Source organism: Oncorhynchus gorbuscha, linkage group LG01, assembly GCF_021184085.1.
Source record: "Oncorhynchus gorbuscha isolate QuinsamMale2020 ecotype Even-year linkage group LG01, OgorEven_v1.0, whole genome shotgun sequence".
Classification (NCBI taxonomy): Eukaryota; Metazoa; Chordata; class Actinopteri; order Salmoniformes; family Salmonidae; genus Oncorhynchus; species Oncorhynchus gorbuscha.
Genome location: NC_060173.1, coordinates 92,647,512 through 92,667,814, shown reverse-complemented (window position 1 = coordinate 92,667,814; position 20,303 = coordinate 92,647,512). Strand labels below are relative to the sequence as shown.

General features: G+C 43.2%; 1 protein-coding gene across 2 annotated transcripts in view; it reads right to left on the bottom strand.

Moving 5' to 3' along the window:
• The window catches only part of LOC124046005 (mannosyl-oligosaccharide 1,2-alpha-mannosidase IB), a 140,646-nt gene that overhangs the window by 19,103 nt on the left and 101,240 nt on the right, over window positions 1–20,303 (bottom strand). For both annotated transcript variants that reach the window (XM_046365896.1, XM_046365906.1), the window contains 7 exons: window positions 19,720–19,800; window positions 9,250–9,344; window positions 8,980–9,103; window positions 8,801–8,894; window positions 6,226–6,341; window positions 5,492–5,711; window positions 4,883–5,055 (listed from right to left, as the gene is read on the bottom strand). In XM_046365896.1, coding sequence (XP_046221852.1) covers window positions 4,883–5,055; window positions 5,492–5,711; window positions 6,226–6,341; window positions 8,801–8,894; window positions 8,980–9,103; window positions 9,250–9,344; window positions 19,720–19,800 — 903 coding nt within the window. The remainder of the gene's footprint in view (window positions 1–4,882; window positions 5,056–5,491; window positions 5,712–6,225; window positions 6,342–8,800; window positions 8,895–8,979; window positions 9,104–9,249; window positions 9,345–19,719; window positions 19,801–20,303) is intronic.

Here is a 20,303-nt window from a genome sequence, read left to right as displayed (position 1 = left end):
CCCACACTGCCCCTACTCGGATGGTATCGCGCCGTCCCAACCTTCGCTCTCTCTCCCCCGCTACTCTCTCCTCTTCCATCCTATCATCTCTTCCCTCTGCTCAAACCTTCTCCAACCTATCTCCTGATTCTGCCTCCTCAACCCTCCTCTCCTCCCTTTCTGCATCCTTTGACTCTCTATGTCCCCTATCTTCCAGGCCGGCTCGGTCCTCCCCTCCCACTCCGTGGCTTGACGACTCATTGCGAGCTCACAGAACAGGGCTCCGGGCAGCCGAGCGGAAATGGAGGAAAACTCGCCTCCCTGCGGACCTGGCATCCTTTCACTCCCTCCTCTCTACATTTTCCTCCTCTGTCTCTGCTGCTAAAGCCACTTTCTACCACTCTAAATTCCAAGCATCTGCCTCTAACCCTAGGAAGCTCTTTGCCACCTTCTCCTCCCTCCTGAATCCCCCCTCCTCCCTCTCTGCAGATGACTTCGTCAACCATTTTGAAAAGAAGGTCGACGACATCCGATCCTCGTTGCTAAGTCAAACGACATCGCTGGTTCTGCTCACACTGCCTTACCCTGTGCTCTGACCTCTTTCTCCCCTCTCTTTCCAGATGAAATCTCGCGTCTTGTGACGGCCGGCCGCCCAACAACCTGCCCGCTCGACCCTATCCCCTCCTCTCTTCTCCAGACCATTTCCGGAGACCTTCTCCCTTACCTCACCTCGCTCATCAATTTATCCCTGACCGCTGGCTACATCCCTTCCGTCTTCAAGAGAGCGAGAGTTGCACCCCTTCTGAAAAAACCTACACTCGATCCCTCCGATGTTAACAACTACAGACCAGTATCCCTTCTTTCTTTTCTCTCCAAAACTCTTGAACGTGCCGTCCTTGGTCAGCTCTCCCGCTATCTCTCTCGGAATGACCTTCTTGATCCAAATCAGTCAGGTTTCAAGACTAGTCATTCAACTGAGAGTGCTCTTCTCTGTATCACGGAGGCGCTCCGCACCGCTAAAGCTAACTCTCTCTCCTCTGCTCTCATCCTTCTAGACCTATCGGCTGCCTTCGATACTGTGAACCATCAGATCCTCCTCTCCACCCTCTCCGAGTTGGGCATCTCCGGCGCGGCCCACGCTTGGATTGCGTCCTACCTGACAGGTCGCTCCTACCAGGTGGCGTGGCGAGAATCTGTCTCCTCACCACGCGCTCTCACCACTGGTGTCCCCCAGGGCTCTGTTCTAGGCCCTCTCCTATTCTCGCTATACACCAAGTCACTTGGCTCTGTCATAACCTCACATTTATTTGATATAGTATGTGTTTACCAGAGATGGTAATGTGAAGGATCATGACCTGCACCAAAGTCAAGTTAGGATATAACGCTAGGCCAATGAGACCGTGTCCAAATTCTAAAAGTCTACATATGAACGCCCTGCTTTTATTCCGTCACACTCACAACCGTAAGCTATTTTCTATAATTGGGTCGCCATTAACTTGTAAATAATGATCTTGTTGTGAGTTTATTTTCCTGTAATAATGAAGACAAATGAGCTAAAGTGAAGACGTTGTCAGCTATATGATATGGTCATTATTTGAACTGGCTAGCCAGCACACGTAACATTAGCTAGCTAGCTAACAAGCTAGAAACGAACCAAAACATTGTTTAGAAAGTTGCTTTTAGTTGCCTGGTTTGCTAGACTGAAATACAGTACAAGTCAAAAGTTCATACACACCTACTCATTCAAGGGTTTTTCTTATTTAAAAAAACAACTATTTTCTACATTGTAGAATAATAGTGAAAGACATCAAAACTATGAAATAATGTTGAAATAATGTAATAACCTAAAAAAAGTGTAAACAATTCAAAATAGATTTGAGATTCTTCAAAGTATCCACCCTTTGCCTTGATGACAGCTTTGCACACTCAACCAGCTTCATGAGGTAGTCACCTGGAATGCATTTCAATTAACAGGTGTGCCTTGTTAAAAGTTAATTTGTGGAATTTCTTTCCTTCTTAATGCGTTTGAGCCATTCAGTTGTGTTGTGACAAGATAGGGTTGGTATACAGAAGATAGCCCTATTTGGTAAAAGGCCAAGTCCAACGTCAACAAAACAAAGGAGATGATTGTGGACTTCAGGAAACAGCAGAGGGAACACCCCCCTATCCACATCGATGGAACAGTAGTGGAGAGGGTAGCAAGTTTTAAGTTCCTCGGCATACACATCACAGACAAACTGAATTGGTCCACTCACACTGACAGCGTCGTGAAGAAGGCGCAGCAGCGCCTCTTCAACCTCAGGAGGCTGAAGAAATTCTGCTTGTCACCAAAAGCACTCACAAACTTCTACAGATGCACAATCGAGAGCATCCTGGCGGGCTGTATCACCGCCTGGTACGGCAACTGCTCCGCCCTCAACCGTAAGGCTCTCCAGAGGGTAGTGAGGACTGCACAACGCATCACCGGGGGCAAACTACCTGCCCTCCAGGACACCTACACCACCCGATGTTACAGGAAGGCCATAAAGATCATCAAGGACATCAACCACCCGAACCACTGCCTGTTCACCCCGCTATCATCCAGAAGGCGAGGTCAGTACAGGTGCATCAAAGCTGGGACCGAGAGACTGAAAAACAGCTTATATCTCAAGGCCATCAGACTGTTAAACAGCCACCACTGACATTGAGTGGCTGCTGCCAACACACTGTCATTGACACTGACCCAACTCCAGCCACTTTAATAATGGGAATTGATGGGAAATGATGTAAATATATCACTAGACACTTTAAACAATGCTACCTTATATAATGTTACTTACCCTACATTATTCATCTCATATGCATATGTATATACTGTACTCTACATCATCGACTGCATCCTTTTGTAATACATGTATCACTAGCCACTTTAACTATGCCACTTTGTTTACTTTGTCTACACACTCATCTCATATGTATATATTGTACTCGATACCATCTACTGTATGCTGCTCTGTACCATCACTCATTCATATATCCTTATGTACATATTCCTTATCCCCTTACACTGTGTATAAGACAGTAGTTTTGGAATTGTTAGTTAGATTACTTGTTGGTTATCACTGCATTGTCGGAACTAGAAGTACAAGCATTTCGCTACACTCGCATTAACATCTGCTAACCATGTGTATGTGACAAATTTGATTTGATTTATTATGTCAAGAACAGCTCAAATAAGCAAAGAGAAACGACAGTCCATCATTACTTTAAGACATGAACGTCAGTCAATCTGGAAAATTTAAAGAACTTTGAAAGTTCCTTCAAGTGCAGTCGCAAAAACTATCAAGTGGTATGATGGAACTGGCTCTCATAAGGACCGCCACAGGAAGGGAAGACCCAGTGTTACCTCTGCTGCAGAGGATAAGTTCATTAGAGTTACCAGCCTCAGAAATTGCAGCCCAAATAAATGCTTCACAGAGTTCAAGCAACAGACACATCATAACATCAACTGTTCAGAGGAGACTGTGTGAATCACCCTTCATGGTCGAAGTGCTGCAAAGAAACAACTACTAAAGGACACCAATAAGAAGAAGAGACTTGCTTGGGCCAAGAAACACGAGCAATGGACATTAGACCGGTGGAAATCTGTCCTTTGGTCTTGAGTTCAAAATTGAGATTTTTGGTTCCAACCGCTGTGTCTTTGTGAGATACAGAGTAGGTGAACAGATGATCTCTGCATGTGTGGTTCCCACCGTGAAGCATGGAGGAGGCGTGATGTTGTGGGGGTGCTTTGCTGGTGACACTGTCTACATTCCAAACACTTAAAAGACACACCCTATCCCCTCAGCCCTTAAATTAAGTGGACACTTCTGATGACGTATCATGACGTCTGACGAGTATACACTTGCCGGGCAAGTGCCGTAAATTCATCACTCATTCGTCCCGCGACGATTGTGTTTTCAGCCACTGGTAGCTTGTGGGTGCTTTATATGCTCTACAGTCAATTATGATTGCATGTCTAAAGTACTTATATTAACTATGTAATTATTCATATACGCCTACTGTATGATAGCTAGCAAATTAAATTAGCTAACTAACGTTAGCCTGCCTAGCTGGAACTTCTGAAGGAAAATATTTTATTTCTACAATTTCCAAAAGCTAACGAAACAAAAACATAATTACTTTTACGAGATGTGTTTGTGCAGTAGTAGCACAATTTCTAACTGATTTACATTTGTTTTTACTTACACTTGTATGTTGAGGTTTTATGTTTTGCCTGACTTTTAGGTGTGTACAAACTTTTGTCTGGTACAGTATACTAAATTCATTTTTAAACAGGTGGGTTTATTGGTGTTAAAATACACTAGTTATGCTCTTTTGGACCACCAGGCTGCTGATGTCATGCAGCATGTAGTTCTTGTGGTCATACTTTTTCATAACGACAAGTTTGATGTCGGACGACAATAGAATGTTCATGATGTCACTGCGACAACTGTTGATAGATGTTAGTATAAAACCAGCCTTTAGTCTTGAAATCTTTGGTTGTTTAGTACATGGCCTCACATGAGAATCCTTAAAGAGGTGGGTGGGGATAAGGCTTAAGAGGATGTGAATGATTCTGAATGGGTGAAGACAAAGAAGAGCACTCCAGTAGGTGTACCAAAATATTCAAGGCTATTTACTCAAAATTGAGGTTACAAGTTTATAATATAATATAATAATAATAATAATCAACTTCCAAAGCAGAATTACTTTCCCAGTGTTCCTCAACTGTAGTGTATGATATTTTATTTTCTAGCTCTGAGTCTCTACTTTTATTCAATGTAAAAAACACAATTTCCAATTTTGCTACATAAGACTGGATCAAACCAGTAGGTCACATGTGGTAGTAATAATACTAGTGAGTGATTTTCCAGTGGCTCACCTGTGCTGCCTCCCAGCCCCACTGCCTGTACTTGGGGTCATGGGTGAACCTCCACATGTACCAGTAGGTCTCGATGACCTCTGGCCTCAGGATGTAGTATTTCTCATTCTGACGCACCGCCACTGCTTCCAGACCACTGTCAAACTTAAAGGCCTCTGGACCCAGCTTCAACACTATGGAGAGAGGGAGGGAGGGAGGGAGGGAGATGTGTACACAACACATTTCCTGCCAATTAAATGTTTGGAGTTAGAATGTAATAGGAACCGATTACAGTGATCAAGAAGCAGACAGATTTGTTCTGCACGCCTTGTCACTGTGTGTGGGAACAGAACACAAGTTCATAAAAAGAGACGGCCGGATAAGACTAGGAAATATCATCACTGTAAAACTTCACTTTCAGGAAGATCAGCCCGTTCCCATGGTAACCTCACTTTAAAAAAACATAATTATTTTAAGCTCACACAAAATCTGATTCACCATCACGCTTATATTCACTTGGCGACAACTAAAATCCATGACAACCAAACCACCCTATAATAAGTTACCATTTATCCCTAAACTTCATTTGTTTTCCCTATAAGTTTAGGTGTGTGTGTTTCTCCATCTCACCAGTGCGGTCGTAGGACTCATGGCAGGTGTGTGCGATCTCAGCCCCCAGCTGTAGGTAGTGTCCAGCCTTGTCGTCAGGTGAGCCGTCGGCCCCCAGAGCGAACATCCCCCCGGCGAAGCAGGTCAGGTGACCCATCTTCCTCTCCAGGTGGCCATTCTTCCACTCCCCGATAAATGTCAGGCCGCCGTTGGACTTACGGATCAGGTGGCGCTCGATTGCCTGGAAGGAGATGCGGAAAGGATATGGGTGGTGGTGATGGTAGGAGTAGGTGTGTGTGGGTTTAGGGAGCAGGGTGTGTGGGTGGTGGTGATGGTAGAAGGAGTAGGTGTGTGTGGGTTTAGGGAGGAGAGAGAGATAAAGGACAGGTAGTTAGTTAGTCCCTGGCACAGTAGAGGGAACAGGAACAAAGCTGTTTAAGTGTCCTCAGCTTCAGTCCTTGAGAGCAGCAGCAGAATCTTCTATCCATCCTCTTCCCTGGCAAATAATGTACTTGATCAATCAACGTCAATAACTGGCAACAGAGTTCAGGCATCTACTTCCTGTTAAATCGCTCACTGATTAAAATGCAAAAATTGAGAACAGTACACTGCAGTTAAAGTACTTTGAGGAGTCGAGGAGCAATCCTAACTATCTGGTCATAAGGATATAGAGAGTATGTCAATCAAAGACATCTCTATGGAGACCAGTTAAAGGTGGCTTGTCTCCGTGGAGATGAGGTAAGGGTGGTGTGTACCTCAATGGCGTCGTCGTAGGTCTTGCGGGCCTCTGTGTCGGTCTTGTCTGACATGAGCCAGGCCTTCAGCAGGTACTCATAGAAACTGTCCCCCAGACCTCCAACTGATGTATGGTCTACAAGCGGGGGGGGGGGGAGACGGGAGAAGGATGAGAGGGTGGGAAAAAGAGAGGGTGGGACAAAGTGAGGGAGAGAAAAAATAATGAAGATAGAGTGACAAAAAGGGGGAAGATGATAATTTATTCATTGGATATTTTCATCCAAACCCCAACCAGAGCCAGCACTATTCTTCAGAGGGGTTTTAAATTTACAGAAAAAAAACGACATGGAGACGCTTTGTCCCCCTTTCAGTGTGATGGCAGAGAAGATTGTGGTTGTTTACTCTCTCTCTGATGTACTCCTTCTTAATGTCCCCAATGTCCCAGTAGAAGTTGATTCAGCCTTTATAGCTGGCCTAGTTACAGTGACACCACATTACAGTGATCCGGAGGCTGTGCCAACTCTCACTCAGTGAGAGGACAGATGGGTAGGCACGCGTGCACAAAACGCACGCACACACAATCTCTCACAGACTACCCTGAGTCATGAATCCACAGTATAAAACAATGTGGTATAGTTTAAGTCGAGTAAAGACACTCAGAAGGACGATTGTGTTTTCCCCATGAGGCCTGACACTGTTTAGCTTAATTTGTTAGCCAGCAAGGACTTGCTATTGTGTTGTTGCCTCCCTCTGGCTAAAGCCATGCTCTGATGCTAACAGAGCTAGCCAGCTTATGACTCAGCAGTGTTAACCAACAGTAAAGCTAACAATGCTAACCAATGCTGAGGGAGTCATTGAGAGCAGTGGGGCGAGAGCCATTAGCGGTCCGAGTCCACAGCTAGTGCTGGGGCTAACGCCTAAATGCTTATGGCTAATGGTAAATGAATGCTGTGTGAAATGTGCTGGCTGGGCTTGTAGCATGTCCAGCATTGTGGAGAGGTGTGTAGTGGTGAGATGGGCATCTCTTCAGCAGATGTTTCAGTGGTGTGTTATGTTAGTCAGGGGAGAGCTAATGCTAACAAATGTGCTGCTGGAACAGACAGTTTTATAGTAGTTGACAGCTGGGACTTTACGACGATAACACTACTCGTATGTCTGTCTTTATGTCTGTCGATCTCTCTATGGGTCGGTTTTAAATACCTACAGACATCTATTTGATATTACAGTGGCACTTTCTATATGGCTACAACGCACACATTCACATCTCTCACACACAGTGGTATAGACTTATGGCACACGATTACTTTGTGATTTTCCATAGTCACACACTGCTCATTACTTTGAGTGGCAATCCTCCTTCCGTCTCTTGCAAAGACACACACTCAGAGCAAAGTGTGCAGAGAGAGCGAGAGAGAGATGAGCTGAAGAGACTCACAGACACAAAGTCAAATGTTTTCTATGCAAAATTGGCATTCCCCTGGCAAAAGAGAGAGAGAGAGAAGTTGCTATGAATAATTCATTCTCATATGGAGGGATGGAGAGATTGAGAAAAAAAGAGAAATAACAAAAAACTACGCAAACAACATTGGAGAGGGGTAGACACTGTAGGGCTCTGTGTGTGTGTGTGTGTGTGTGTGTGTGTGTGTGTGTGTGTGTGTGTGTGTGTGTGTGTGTGTGTGTGTGTGTGTGTGTGTGTGTGTGTGTGTGTGTGTGTGTGTGTGTGTGTGTGTGTGTGTGTGTGTGTGTGTGTGGGGGGGGTCAGGTTGAGCAGTGAGAGGCAGAGACAGTAATTAAACCGCTCTCTCATTCAGGATAATAAACCGAGTTAGTTAAGATGCCGCCTGCCAACAGCTTCTAATTATACATATTTATTAAAGAAAAAAACTAAACACTACTCACACACATTCATTTACATAGCCTAGCGCCCATTGCACCTGCATTTGAATAAAAGGAAATAGAATTGAATTCAGTAAAATTAAATGATATTCAAAAGCTTCTTCTATTTTATATTAGGTGTAGTCTATACAAATATACATCTTGTACATAAAACATGTTGTTATATACATGCATATAAAATATTGTTTAAACAATTTATTTTCATGACCATCTCTTAATATGAAAACCTATATGCAAATATTGTACGTTATTACATATTGTTCAATATGGGGAAAATACGACATTCCTCAGAATGCAATAGTTTAAACCTCAAGTTCACCCTCAGGCCAAATGAAATGATTGGTGGAAATATAATTGGCTATTCTAAGCACAAAGTAAAAAAAGTATATGAACATGGTTTCTAGAGAAAATATATTGTGTTATATATTGTTTGGTAGCTGGAAGTGTGACCGGTCAGATTCAATGTAACTCTCATGTTCTATGGCTGAGTGGAATGTCTTTGAATTGCACTGAATTAAATTCGACTTCCTGTCACTCAAATTCTACATCCTGTGGCCAATTCAATTCAAACTCATGAGCTGAATGGGAGTCAATTCCAAAATTCTGAATTGAGCTCAACCCACACCCACCCACACACCCACACACACACACACACACCAGTGTTATTCTCTGAAGTTGAGAGAGACAAGAGGTACTTACGTTGGCCCCAGCGACCGGTGCGAGGGTTCAGATAGTTGGGGTAGAGCCCGTTGGGTCGGTCCATTTTGGCCAGCAGCTTCCGTATGTGCATTACCTGACAGGGTTAGAGGGGACATGGATATATCTCTCACCCAGGGGAACACGCAGACTTAGACACCAGTACTAAGGAGGTGTCTCACCTTTTGGTAGTAGGCAGGGTTCCCGGTGAGGTAAGTGAGGTGGACAAACTCCATGTGTAGTGTTCCAAACTCTGCCAGGATACTACTGCCTGCTGACGCCCAGCCCCAATTACGCCCCACACCACTACACACAGAGAGGGAGAAAGGATTCACTTTCAATCATTGAGTAGAGAATCTTACTGACATGCCATGTTGCAGTTATGGATGTAGATCTAGGGTTAGGTTGTGGTCAGATGTAAATCTCAGGTTGTGTTGTGGTCTGAGACTGACCTCTTGAGGTTGACCATGGCCCAGGGGATGCCTGTGGGAGTGTTGAAGGCTGGGAGCAGCTTCTCAGCCAACTGGACCGCCTTCACCTTAAACACCTATCGACAGAGGGAAAGAGAGAGAGGGTGAATGAAAGCTTTATAGGAAAAACGGAGAAAAAGCTTCAGTGATGGAGAACATTTTTACAAGAGACTTAACCAGACAGCCGAAAAAACGTTAAGCATTTACACGGGACAGAGAAACAGTGGCCAAATGAACATGACAAAGCATCTGAACTGGTTTACAGGAGAGGCTGAGCATATTGTGGAGGTGGAGGGCAAAACTCCCCCTCAGAGACCACTAGAATAACAGCTGAACCACATTAGAATAACAGAGTACACACACTCAAGTACGCAGTCACACTTTCCCAGCTGTGTGTCAATGTGTATATACAGTGAGTGTACAAAACATTAAAAGGACACCTGCTCTTTTTATGACATCGACTGACCAGGTGAAATCTATGATCCCTTATTGATATCACTTGTTAAATCCACCTCAATCAGTATAGATTAAGGGCAGGAGACAGGCTAAAGAAGGGTTTTTAAGCCTTGAGACAATTGAGACATGGATTGTATGTGTGTGCTATTCAGGGGGTGAATGGGCAAGAAAAAAGATTGAAGTGCCACCGGTTTGTGCCACCGGTTTGTGCCAAGAACTGTAACAGTGATGGGTTTTTCATACTCAACAGTTCCCCGTGTGTATCAAGAATGGTCCACCACCCAAAGGACATCCAGCCAAGTTGACAACTGTGGGAAGCATTAGTCAATATGGGCCGGCATCCCTGTGGAACACTTTCGACCCCCTGTAGAGTCCATGAGGGGGTGCAACTCAATATTAGGAAGGTGTTCTTAATATTTTGTAGACTCAATGTATACCCCATCCATTGATTCCAAGCCTGTCTGACAGCTGCAATAAAGCTCTTAAGACTACACTGTTTTATCACACTGTCATCAAGAGGTGGGGCGGCAGGGTACCCTAGTGGTTAGAGCGTTGGACTAGTAACCGAAAGGTTGCAAGTTCATATCCCCGAGCTGACAAGGTACAAATCTGTCGTTCTGCCCCTGAACAGGCAGTTAACCCACTGTTCCTAGGCCGTCATTGAAAATAAGAATTTGTTCTTAACCGACTTGCCTAGTGATTTTTTTTAAAATTAATTAAAAGGTGTGGGACATTAGCCCGCACATCCCAACAGTCTAAACTGTGTTTCTCTCTTTATTTCAGGAGGTAGGTTACTGAAACAAAATGTTCAATACTCCCTTTTATGCAAGTCAAGTACACATTGGGAAAATAAAAATGTTCCAAATGTAGACAAAACAAAATGCTCTAGAAAAGGTGGGATGTTTTTGTATCTGTAAAATTAATTATGCGAGAAATGTCAGTGTAAATGCTTTCATGCGCAAATATTGATATAATAATCATCATATCGTAAACTTGGAGTCATGCGATGACGCATGTGGTCCTCCTACTACGACTCGGGAAAGTATGAGGTTTATTAGGCTACAGATTGAATAAACTATCATGAACTTCAGGGTGATGAGAGTGCATCTTGATGATCCTTTCCAAAAATATTGAGTCGTATTCTGGTGACATGGGGATTGATGCTTGGCTGCCGTTTGACAATTAAAAGTTATAATCTCAATTTGATGGACACATCTCTGGTGGGAATGTTTGCATATTGTTTTTTTATGCAGATTTCAGAATATTCACATGAAAATCTGTCGCCGATTGGATGGAAACCTACAGTAAGTAGCTAGTGTCCCTTACTGCCCCTTACCCACAGAGTAACACCCAAATCAAACGAAAAGCTTTTTTTTACTCACGTGAACGAACATGTACACGCTGGAATTAGAACGCACAGTAATGAATAGACAGAAAACAGACGGGCTGCGAGCGTCAACGCTGTCAACGCCATACACTTCAAATGAAAAAGAAATACATTTTGTAGGCCCTAATCTATGGATTTCACATGACTGGGCACATGCATAGCCTTGGGTGTGCCTGTGAGGGCACAGGCCCACCCACTTGGAAGCCAAGCCCCCCCCAATCAGAATCTTTTTTTCCCCCCACAAAAGGGCTTTATTACAGACAGAAATACTCCTCAGTTTCATCAGCTGTCCGGGTGGCTGGTCTCAGACGATCCCGCAAGGGGAAAAGCCGGATATGGAGGAACTGGGCTGGCATGGTTACAAGTGGTCTGCGGTTGTGACGCCGGTTGGACGTACTGCCAAATTCTCTAAAATGACATTGGAGGGGGGCTACGGTAGAGAAATTAACATTCCGTTCTCTGGCAACAGCTCTGGTGGACATTCCTGCAGTCAGCATAGACTTACATTCCATCCCTGCAGTACAGTTGATAAGCATTGCTATAAATCCAATCTCACTGAAGCATGTATCACTTGTTGGCCTATCCCTCTGTACTGGTGTAGATCTACTCCCATCACTCCTCTCAGGATCCCTCCCCCTTGACCCATCTTCCTCTACTTTCTTCACTGCCTCAGCATACGACAACTTCTGCACTACTCTAACCCTGGAAACCTCAACCTTCCTCTCCCAATCATGTAGTAACCAAAAGAAAGTGTTAAACAAATCAGAATATATTTTATATTTGAGATTCTTCAAAGTAGCCACCCTTTGCTTTGATGATGAGTTTGAAAAATCTCAAATAGATTTTGATTTGTTTAACACTTTTTAGGTTACTACATGATTCCATTATGTGTTATTTCATAGTTTTGATGTCTTCACTATTATTCTACAATGTAGAAAATAGTAAAAAATAAAGAAAACCCCTGAAATGAGTAGATGTGTCCAAACGTTTGACTGGCACTGTACATCTTGTTCTTGCCCTCTCAAGGGACGATATTTTCCTCTCCCAGCAGCCCATTTCACTCCCACCAAAATCCCCCACAGGAAGTTGGAGCATTTAACAGCAATTTCCTGAAACCTAGAGTCTTAAATTATATCAAATAATGTAGCCAACATAAAAGTCTTATGTTTGATCCTAAATTAAATTGAGGTCGTCTCAATGACACTATGTTCAATTTAGGGGTAATGATTACTCTAATTAATGTGTCTTTATGTGGATAGTCTAGTGAAATGTTGTAGCAGTCTAGCTTACTGCAGGCTATTTGGAATATGAAAGAACAAAACTAGGCCTGTATGAGCTTGTTACACATCTCCATCCCTGACCTCATCCATCAAGTTAGGTCTTACTTAGCCACCATTCATTCAACATGCCTAGTTGTCATTGGTGAACTGACTATTATCACATCATCAGCAGCCTACTGTTGACATAGGCCTACAGCTATACCAAGAGGGCAGATCAACAACTGATTCATTAACATAGGACTACTCATCTTTAACAGTTGAACATATTTCTGTAGAGGATGGTATTAGCGGAACAGCTCTCTGCTATTTTCGTTTCCATCCACGCAGAGACGGCGGAAGAACTTGTTCTCGCTTAGTTGACTAAACGCTGTTGCTACCTTCGTCGTAATGATGCTTTAGCTAAAGGCGCCAACTATGAAATAAGTGGTTATGTGCTTGACTAACACACAGTTTTTGGCTAACAGTTTGTTCTCTATTTTCTCAGTGGTATCAATGGACAAAGTGGTGAGCTGCCATCCAGCTCGAGGGAGGAAAATAGTACTATGAATACAGGGGCAGGCCAGAGCGGAGAACTAGAGACTTTTTGTGTAGCTCCTCGCCCAAATCCTCCGATTGACGTGTAGCTACACGCCAATCAATGACTGAGAGATATAGGCTATTCCATCTCACAAACTTATTGATTCACTCACAACACGCACCAAATTCACACAAACATTCCCCTCTCTTCACTCATAACACCTGAAAGAGATGTTTTGAAAATGGAGGCCCTACCTGAGTGTCTTTTTTTTATGTGCCTGAGAGCAAAGCTTGGGTTGAACAATGTTCTCTCTCAATGCCGCTTTTAGTCCTGACCTGTAGCCGACCAAATAAAGGGGCGAGAGCAGAGTTTGAGTTGAATGAGAGAGCACCCACTATCTTGCTCTCAATCCCCCTTCACTTGAACACCCTTGCTCTCTTTCTCTCTCCGTCCCTCAGTCCCATAGACCAGGCGAACGAGGAACAAGGGCAATTTGGGGCTGAACAAGCTCTCTCCCTCTCGCCATCAGGGTTAGCTGTGAGGCCAGGTCGGCAGTATTCCCAGACTGCAGATTTGTAGCGCTGGCTGGTCGTAGTTCTGCCTGGAATCAGCTGCTCCAACCGATCCTCTAACTCAGGATCAGAACCTGTTATTACACATAGGAGGATATGAGCCTTGCTCTCTCTGAGATAGAACCCCATGACCACTCGGCCTGCCAGAGAGAACACACGCAAACAGAGGTGCGCACACACACACACACACACACACACACACACACACACACACACACGTGCACAAACAAACACACATACACTCTCATATCTCTCTCTCCGGGGGAGGATGTTACTGTGTAAATGTAAATGAGTCCCATAAAAGGATCAGAAGGTATACTGTGAAATCTGGTGAATGAGCCTGTTTTGGAAAAAAAGGCCCTCAAGGACCCCAGGAAGAGACAGGATTAAGTCAACAAACGCTGTCCGTCCTTCATGGGGCTTACTACGTTTGTTCTTCATCATGCTAGTTATTCATCGTTTAACTTGTTGTTCCTTTATTATTTGTCATCTTTTATATTCTATTGTATCAGTCCGTAGTGCTTTATTGAAACAAGCTTGGAAATCCATGGGACTGTGTTCTTGGGGATTTAACTACAACTGCCTGACTGAATTTCAATCAAGCAGCGGTTTTACCTGGGCTCTCCAGCTCAGCCAGTCATTGCATGATTATCTTCTATATGGCCTGTAAGACATAGCTGAATCTCTCACATCCATATTCATGGATACTGTTCATCTGCAGTGTAGCAATCACATCTCTTGCTCTTCCCTTCTCTCTCAACCCCCTCCTTCGCACCCTTCCACGTTGCACGCTCTTCCGTCACTCACCTCCCACAACCCCCCCCCCCCCTGCCTGCAGGTGCAGTTGCAGCCAGTCAGTGTGACAGAGGAAGCAGTGTTCTGCCTTTGATGGGCTCCATGTTTGACAATATGAGAAAGAGTCAAGCGCTCCCCAGCAAATCAGACAGCTCACAGCGACTCACTGAAAGACAGATAGCGAAGTAGAAAGATGGAGGGAGGGAGGAAAAACATGTATCGCAGAGACAGGTTAGAGAGAAGCAAAAATAATTGTACAGCGGTCTAGGTCTTTTGTTGTGTATCACAACATCCCTTACTCCCTCCATCTGCCTCCCTCCCTCTTTTTACAGGGTGACTCCAGCAGGCCATGTCTAGCTGCAGTGTGTCAGTGTCTGCAGTTTTCCTTGACTCTCAGCTCATTATCTTACATTACAAGCCCTGCTCCCTTCTCCGGTTTTCTCTTTGCAATCAGCTGGCTGTGTTTCTGTCTTTCTCTCTTCGTTTCTCTCTCTCGCCCTCCCCCAGTCTCTCCCTCCCTAGTTCTCTCTCCCCCTGCGGAGAGGTTATTACTCTGTTGACAGAAGAGCGCAAGCTGCTTTCACCTCAACTACATATCCCAGAGAAATGAGCACATTTCCCCTAAACTACATATCCCAGAGAAATGAGCACATTTCACCTCAACTACATATCCCAGAGAAAGAGCACATTTCACCTCAACTACATATCCCAGAGAAATGAGCACATTTCACCTCAACTACATATCCCAGAGAAAGAGCACATTTCACCTCAACTACATATCCCAGAGAAAGAGCACATTTCACCTCAACTACATATCCCAGAGAAATGAGCACCTTTCACCTAAACTCTACATTTCCTTCAGAAAGTACTCACACCCCTTGACTTTTGACATATTTTGTTACAGCCTGAATTGATTCAATTGAGATTGTGTCACCGGCCTAAACACAATACTTCAAAATGTCAAAGTTGATATTTTTTGAAATTATTATTTTGAAATGAATAAAACATGAAAAGTATTCAACCCCTTTGTTATGGCAAGGCTAAATAAGTTCAGGAGTAAACATTTGATTAAAAAGTCACATAATAAAGTTGCAGGGACTCACTCTGTAATAATAGTGTTTAACATGATTTTTGAATGACTACCTCGTCTCTGTACAATTATCTATAGGGTCCCACAGACAAGCAGTGAATTTCAAACACATATTCAACCACAAAGACCAGGCAGAGAGAGCCAGGGTGGTCCGTCGCTCCAGTGCCTTGCCGTTCACCTTTGCACCCCTGGGACAGACTACACTCAACCATAGGACCTACTGAAGAGATGAGTCTTCAATTAAAACTTAAAGGTTGAGACCGAGTCTGAATCTCCCACATGGATAGGCTGACCATTCCATAAAAATGGAGCTCTATAGGAGAAAGCCCTGCCTCCAGCTGTTTGCTTTGAAATTCTAGGGACAATTAGGAGGCCTGCGTCTTGTGACCGTAGCGAACCCGTAGGTACGTAGAGCAGGACCAAATCGGAGAGATATGTTGGAGCAAGTCCATGTAATGCTTTGTAGGTTAGCAGTAAAACATTGAAATCAGCCCTAGCCTTAACAGAAAGCCAGTGTAGTGAGGCTACCACTGGAGTAATATGTGTTTAGTACTAACTTAATTTTTGGACAAAAAGTTTGGTTTTTGCAATGTTACAAAGCTACCCTTGAAATATTCTTGATATGTTCGTCAAAAGAGAGATCAGGGTCCAGAGTAAAGGCTGTAATAGGAGAAAACTGAGGATGAATCAACAAGTGTAGTTACTCCAAAATACTAAGAATGAATGAAAATAATTTTGCAAAAAATATAAAAACTATGTTCTGAATACAAAGTGTTATTTGGGGCGTATCCATCAACACATCACAGAGTACATTTTCAAGCATGGTGGTGGCTGCATCATGTTATGCATGTGCTTGTCTTCGGCAAAGACCAGGGAATAGTTTTGCATAAAAATAAACGGAATAGAGCTAAGCACAGACAAAATCCTTGAGGAAGATCTAGCTCTGTCTGCTTTCCAACAGACACTGGGAAACAAAATCACCTTTCAGCAGGACAATAACTTAAAAGGCCAAATATACACTGGAGTTGCTTACCAAGATGACATTCAATGTTCCTGGATGGCCTAGTTACAGTTTTGACTTAAATTGGCTTGAAAATGGCTATTTAGCAATGATCAACAAGCAACTTGAAGAGTTTTAAACAGAATAAGGTGCAAATATGATACAATCTAGGTGGTGTGCAAAGACCTTAGAGACTCACCGCTCAAACTCATTCTAACGTGTATTGACTCAGGGGTGTGAATACTTATGGAAATTAGATATTTATGCATTTAATTTTCAATAACTTTGTAAAAATTTCATAAAACATTTTTTCACTTTGTCATTTATGGGGTATTTTGTGTAGATTGGTGTGAAAAAAAATACATGTAATCCATTTTGAATTCATGCTGTAACACAACAAAATGTGGTATAAGTCAAGGGGAATGAATACTTTCTGAAGGCACTGTATTACCAGAGGCACTAGCAACCTTCACCTCAATTACATATCCCAAAGACACTAGCACCTTTCACGTAAACCCCTGGAGCAAATTAGGGTTAAGTGTCTTGCTTATGTCTCAGTGGCACGAGCACCTATCAGGAGAGAAAATAAAAGAGAAGGGTTGTGTAGAGAAGGTTGTGACAAGAGAGGGAACATAAAGTAGTTATAGAGAAGAGGAGAGAAAGAACAGAGGAGAAGGCCAGTGTGGAAGAGGAGAAGAGCGAAGAAGGGAAAGAAGATGAGAGGGTTGTAGGGGAGGGCTGAGGGGACAGAGAAGTGAACATCATCCATTACTGTGTGTTGGGGCTAGTTCTGCCACACATATGCCCTGGGAACTAGAGGTCGACCGATTATGATTTTTCAAAGCCGATACCGTTTATTGGAGGACCCAAAAAAAAAGCTGATACCGATTAATCGGACGATATTTATATATATTTGTAATAATGACAATTACAACAATACTGAATGAACAATGAACACTAATTTTTAACTTAATATAATACATAAATAAAATATATTTAGTCTCAAATAATGAAACATGCTCAATTTGGTTTAAATAATGTAAAAACACAGTGTTGGAGAAGAAAGTAAAAGTGCAATATGTGCCATATAAAAAAAGCTAATGTTTAAGTTCCTTGCTCAGAACATATGAAAACTGGTGGTTCAATATTCTCAGTTCTTCAATAATCCCAATTAAGAAGTTTTAGGTTTGTAGGGATAGGAATTCTGACGTGTCGACTATTTCTCTCTATACCATTTGTATTTCATATACCTTTGACTATTAGATGTTCTAATAGGCACTTTAGTATTGTCAGCCAAATCTCGGGAGATGATAGGCTTGAAGTCATAAGCAGCTCTGAGCAATACTTGAAGCACAGAGCTGTTTATGAGCATTGCTCAGAGCTGCTGGCAAACGCAGTAAAGTTTGAATGAATGCTTACGAGCCTGCTGCTGCCTACCACCGCTCAGTCAGACTGCTCTATGAAATATCAAATCATAGACTTATTTATAATATAATAAACACAGAAATACAAGCATTTGGTCATTAATAAGGTCTAATTGGGAAACTATCATTTAGAAAACAAAAATGTATTCTCTTAGTGAAATACGGAACCGTTCCATATTTATTAGAACGGGTGGCAACGCTAAGTTTAAATATTGCTGTTACATTGCACAACTTTCAATATTATGTCATAATTATGTACAATTCTGGCAAATTAATTCGCAATGAGCCAAGCGGCCCAAAATGTTGCATATACCCCGACTCTGCGTGCAATGAACGCAAGAGAAATGACACAATTTCCCTAGTTAATATCGCCTGCTAACATGAATTTCTTTTAACTAAATATGCAGGTTAAAAATATATACTTCTGCGTATTGATTTTAAGAAAGGCATTGATGTTTATGGTTAGGTACATTTGTGCAAAGACAGTGCTTTTTTCAGCAATGCGCTTTTGTTAAATCACCACCCGTTTGGCAAAGTTGCAGTAGTTTGACGAAGTTGAAGCTGTGATTCGATGATAAATTAACAGCCACCACATTGATTATATGCAACGCAGGAAAAGCTAGTTAAACTAGTAATATCATCAACCATGTGTAGTTAACTAGTGATTATGTGAAGATTGATTGTTTTTTTATAAGATACGTTTAATGATAGCTAGCAACTTACCGTGGCTCCTTGCTGCACTCGCATAACAGGTAGTCAGCCTGCCACGCAGTCTCCCCGTGGAGGGAAATGTAATCGGCATCAAAAATGCTGATTACGGATTGTTATGAAAACTTGAAATCGGTCCTAATTTATCGGACATGCCGATGAATCGGTCGACCTCGACTGGGAACACGGAATAAAGCGCTCTCACGAACGTTATCACCCCTCCCATTCCCCACTCAACATCTTTCTGATTCCCTATCCCACCACTCCTCCAGCCTCTGCAGAATTATTACCATTTATACGGAGTGGGAGAGAGGGAGAGGCGGTGAGAGTGAGAAGAAGGAGGGATGATCATTAAGAGGGAGCGTGGTCAGGGATCTGCTCCCATCAGCTGAGTAGTCTGGGACCGGCAGAGCCGCATGGCTGGAGCTCAATTCCACCACTCACACTCCTTTAATAGGAGCAGGAAGAGTAGGATGACTGATACTGCATGGCAGGGGAGCTCGACAGAGAAAGAGACTTGTGGTAGTTTTCATTAGGTGAGGGGAGTTCCTTACTAATTAGTGACCTTAATTCATCAAACAAGTACAACAGTGGAGCGAAAACCTGCAGACACTCGGCTCTCTGTGGAATGAGTTTGACACGTGTTTTAAGCGCACTGTGTAATTAAATCATTGAGACACAAATGACTCAAGAGGGAGCGGGACGGCCACGCTGTGAAAAAAAAAAAACTGCCTCAGCTGCATCGTTCTTAACACCAATATGCTGGTTAACTTTTATTATGCACATAGCAACATATAGGGAAAGGAGTCAATTCAACAGCACTGTAGATTATGTTTCATGACCGCAGACAGCGACCGCTATCAAACGCAGGAGAAAGCTCATTTGTAATAAAATTATATTATATTTATTAGTGTCGCACCATTTTTCTAACATAATATAACCATATACAATTACAGTTGCATGTCTTAGAGTGATGGACTGTGCCATTCCGGTGGCCTCCACAATGGATTAGTCCACTGAGAGGCGCGAATCAGAACGGTGTCTTGTGCACCATGAAAAAAAAACATCTATTTGCGACTGCTCGACTAAAGAAATCTCAGTCGACCAAACAATCCACCAATTAACTAAATGAGGTCAGCTTCAAGACAGACGAGACAGGACAGACAAGACAGGACAGGACAGACAAGACAGGACAGACACACTAATCCCAGATGGGCAGATACCTCCTGTCCAGAGAGGTAGTAGGCGGCCAGCAGTCCTCCGATGAAGCGGATGTTGACCTCGAAGACAGATACCTCAGCATTCTGAAGAAACAGAGGGGAGAATCAGCCAGAGAAAGAGAGAAAGTGAGAGAGCGAAAGAAAGAAAGACACCGCACAGAACTGCCAGAGCAGCCTTGTGCCAAAACCACATCAGATGTCTTGCACAGTAATACCAAACACTAAGTGTGTGTAATGGCACACATTCCTGAATTCAAATAGCCTACCATTCAGACCAAGGCTGGAACACCAAATTCATGTCTGACTAATACAGAGAACACCTTTACAAGTTCTACCACAAGCACAGCCTGATTCCCTATGTAATAACCTCAACGGGCTGTTAATCCAACTGTCACCCTGGGAGAGTGGAGAAGGGGGAAGACAGGGGAGGGGAGATTTGTTAAAGTGGGTGTTGAGGCACTCCGGCCGTGTTGTGCTCCCCCTCTGAAGGACGGTGGTGAGAACTCTAATTAATGCTCAAGTGTTTCACACTCAGCATCCATCTCCCCTTCAGCACTAATTAACCTGCCATTCAATGACACTAATGC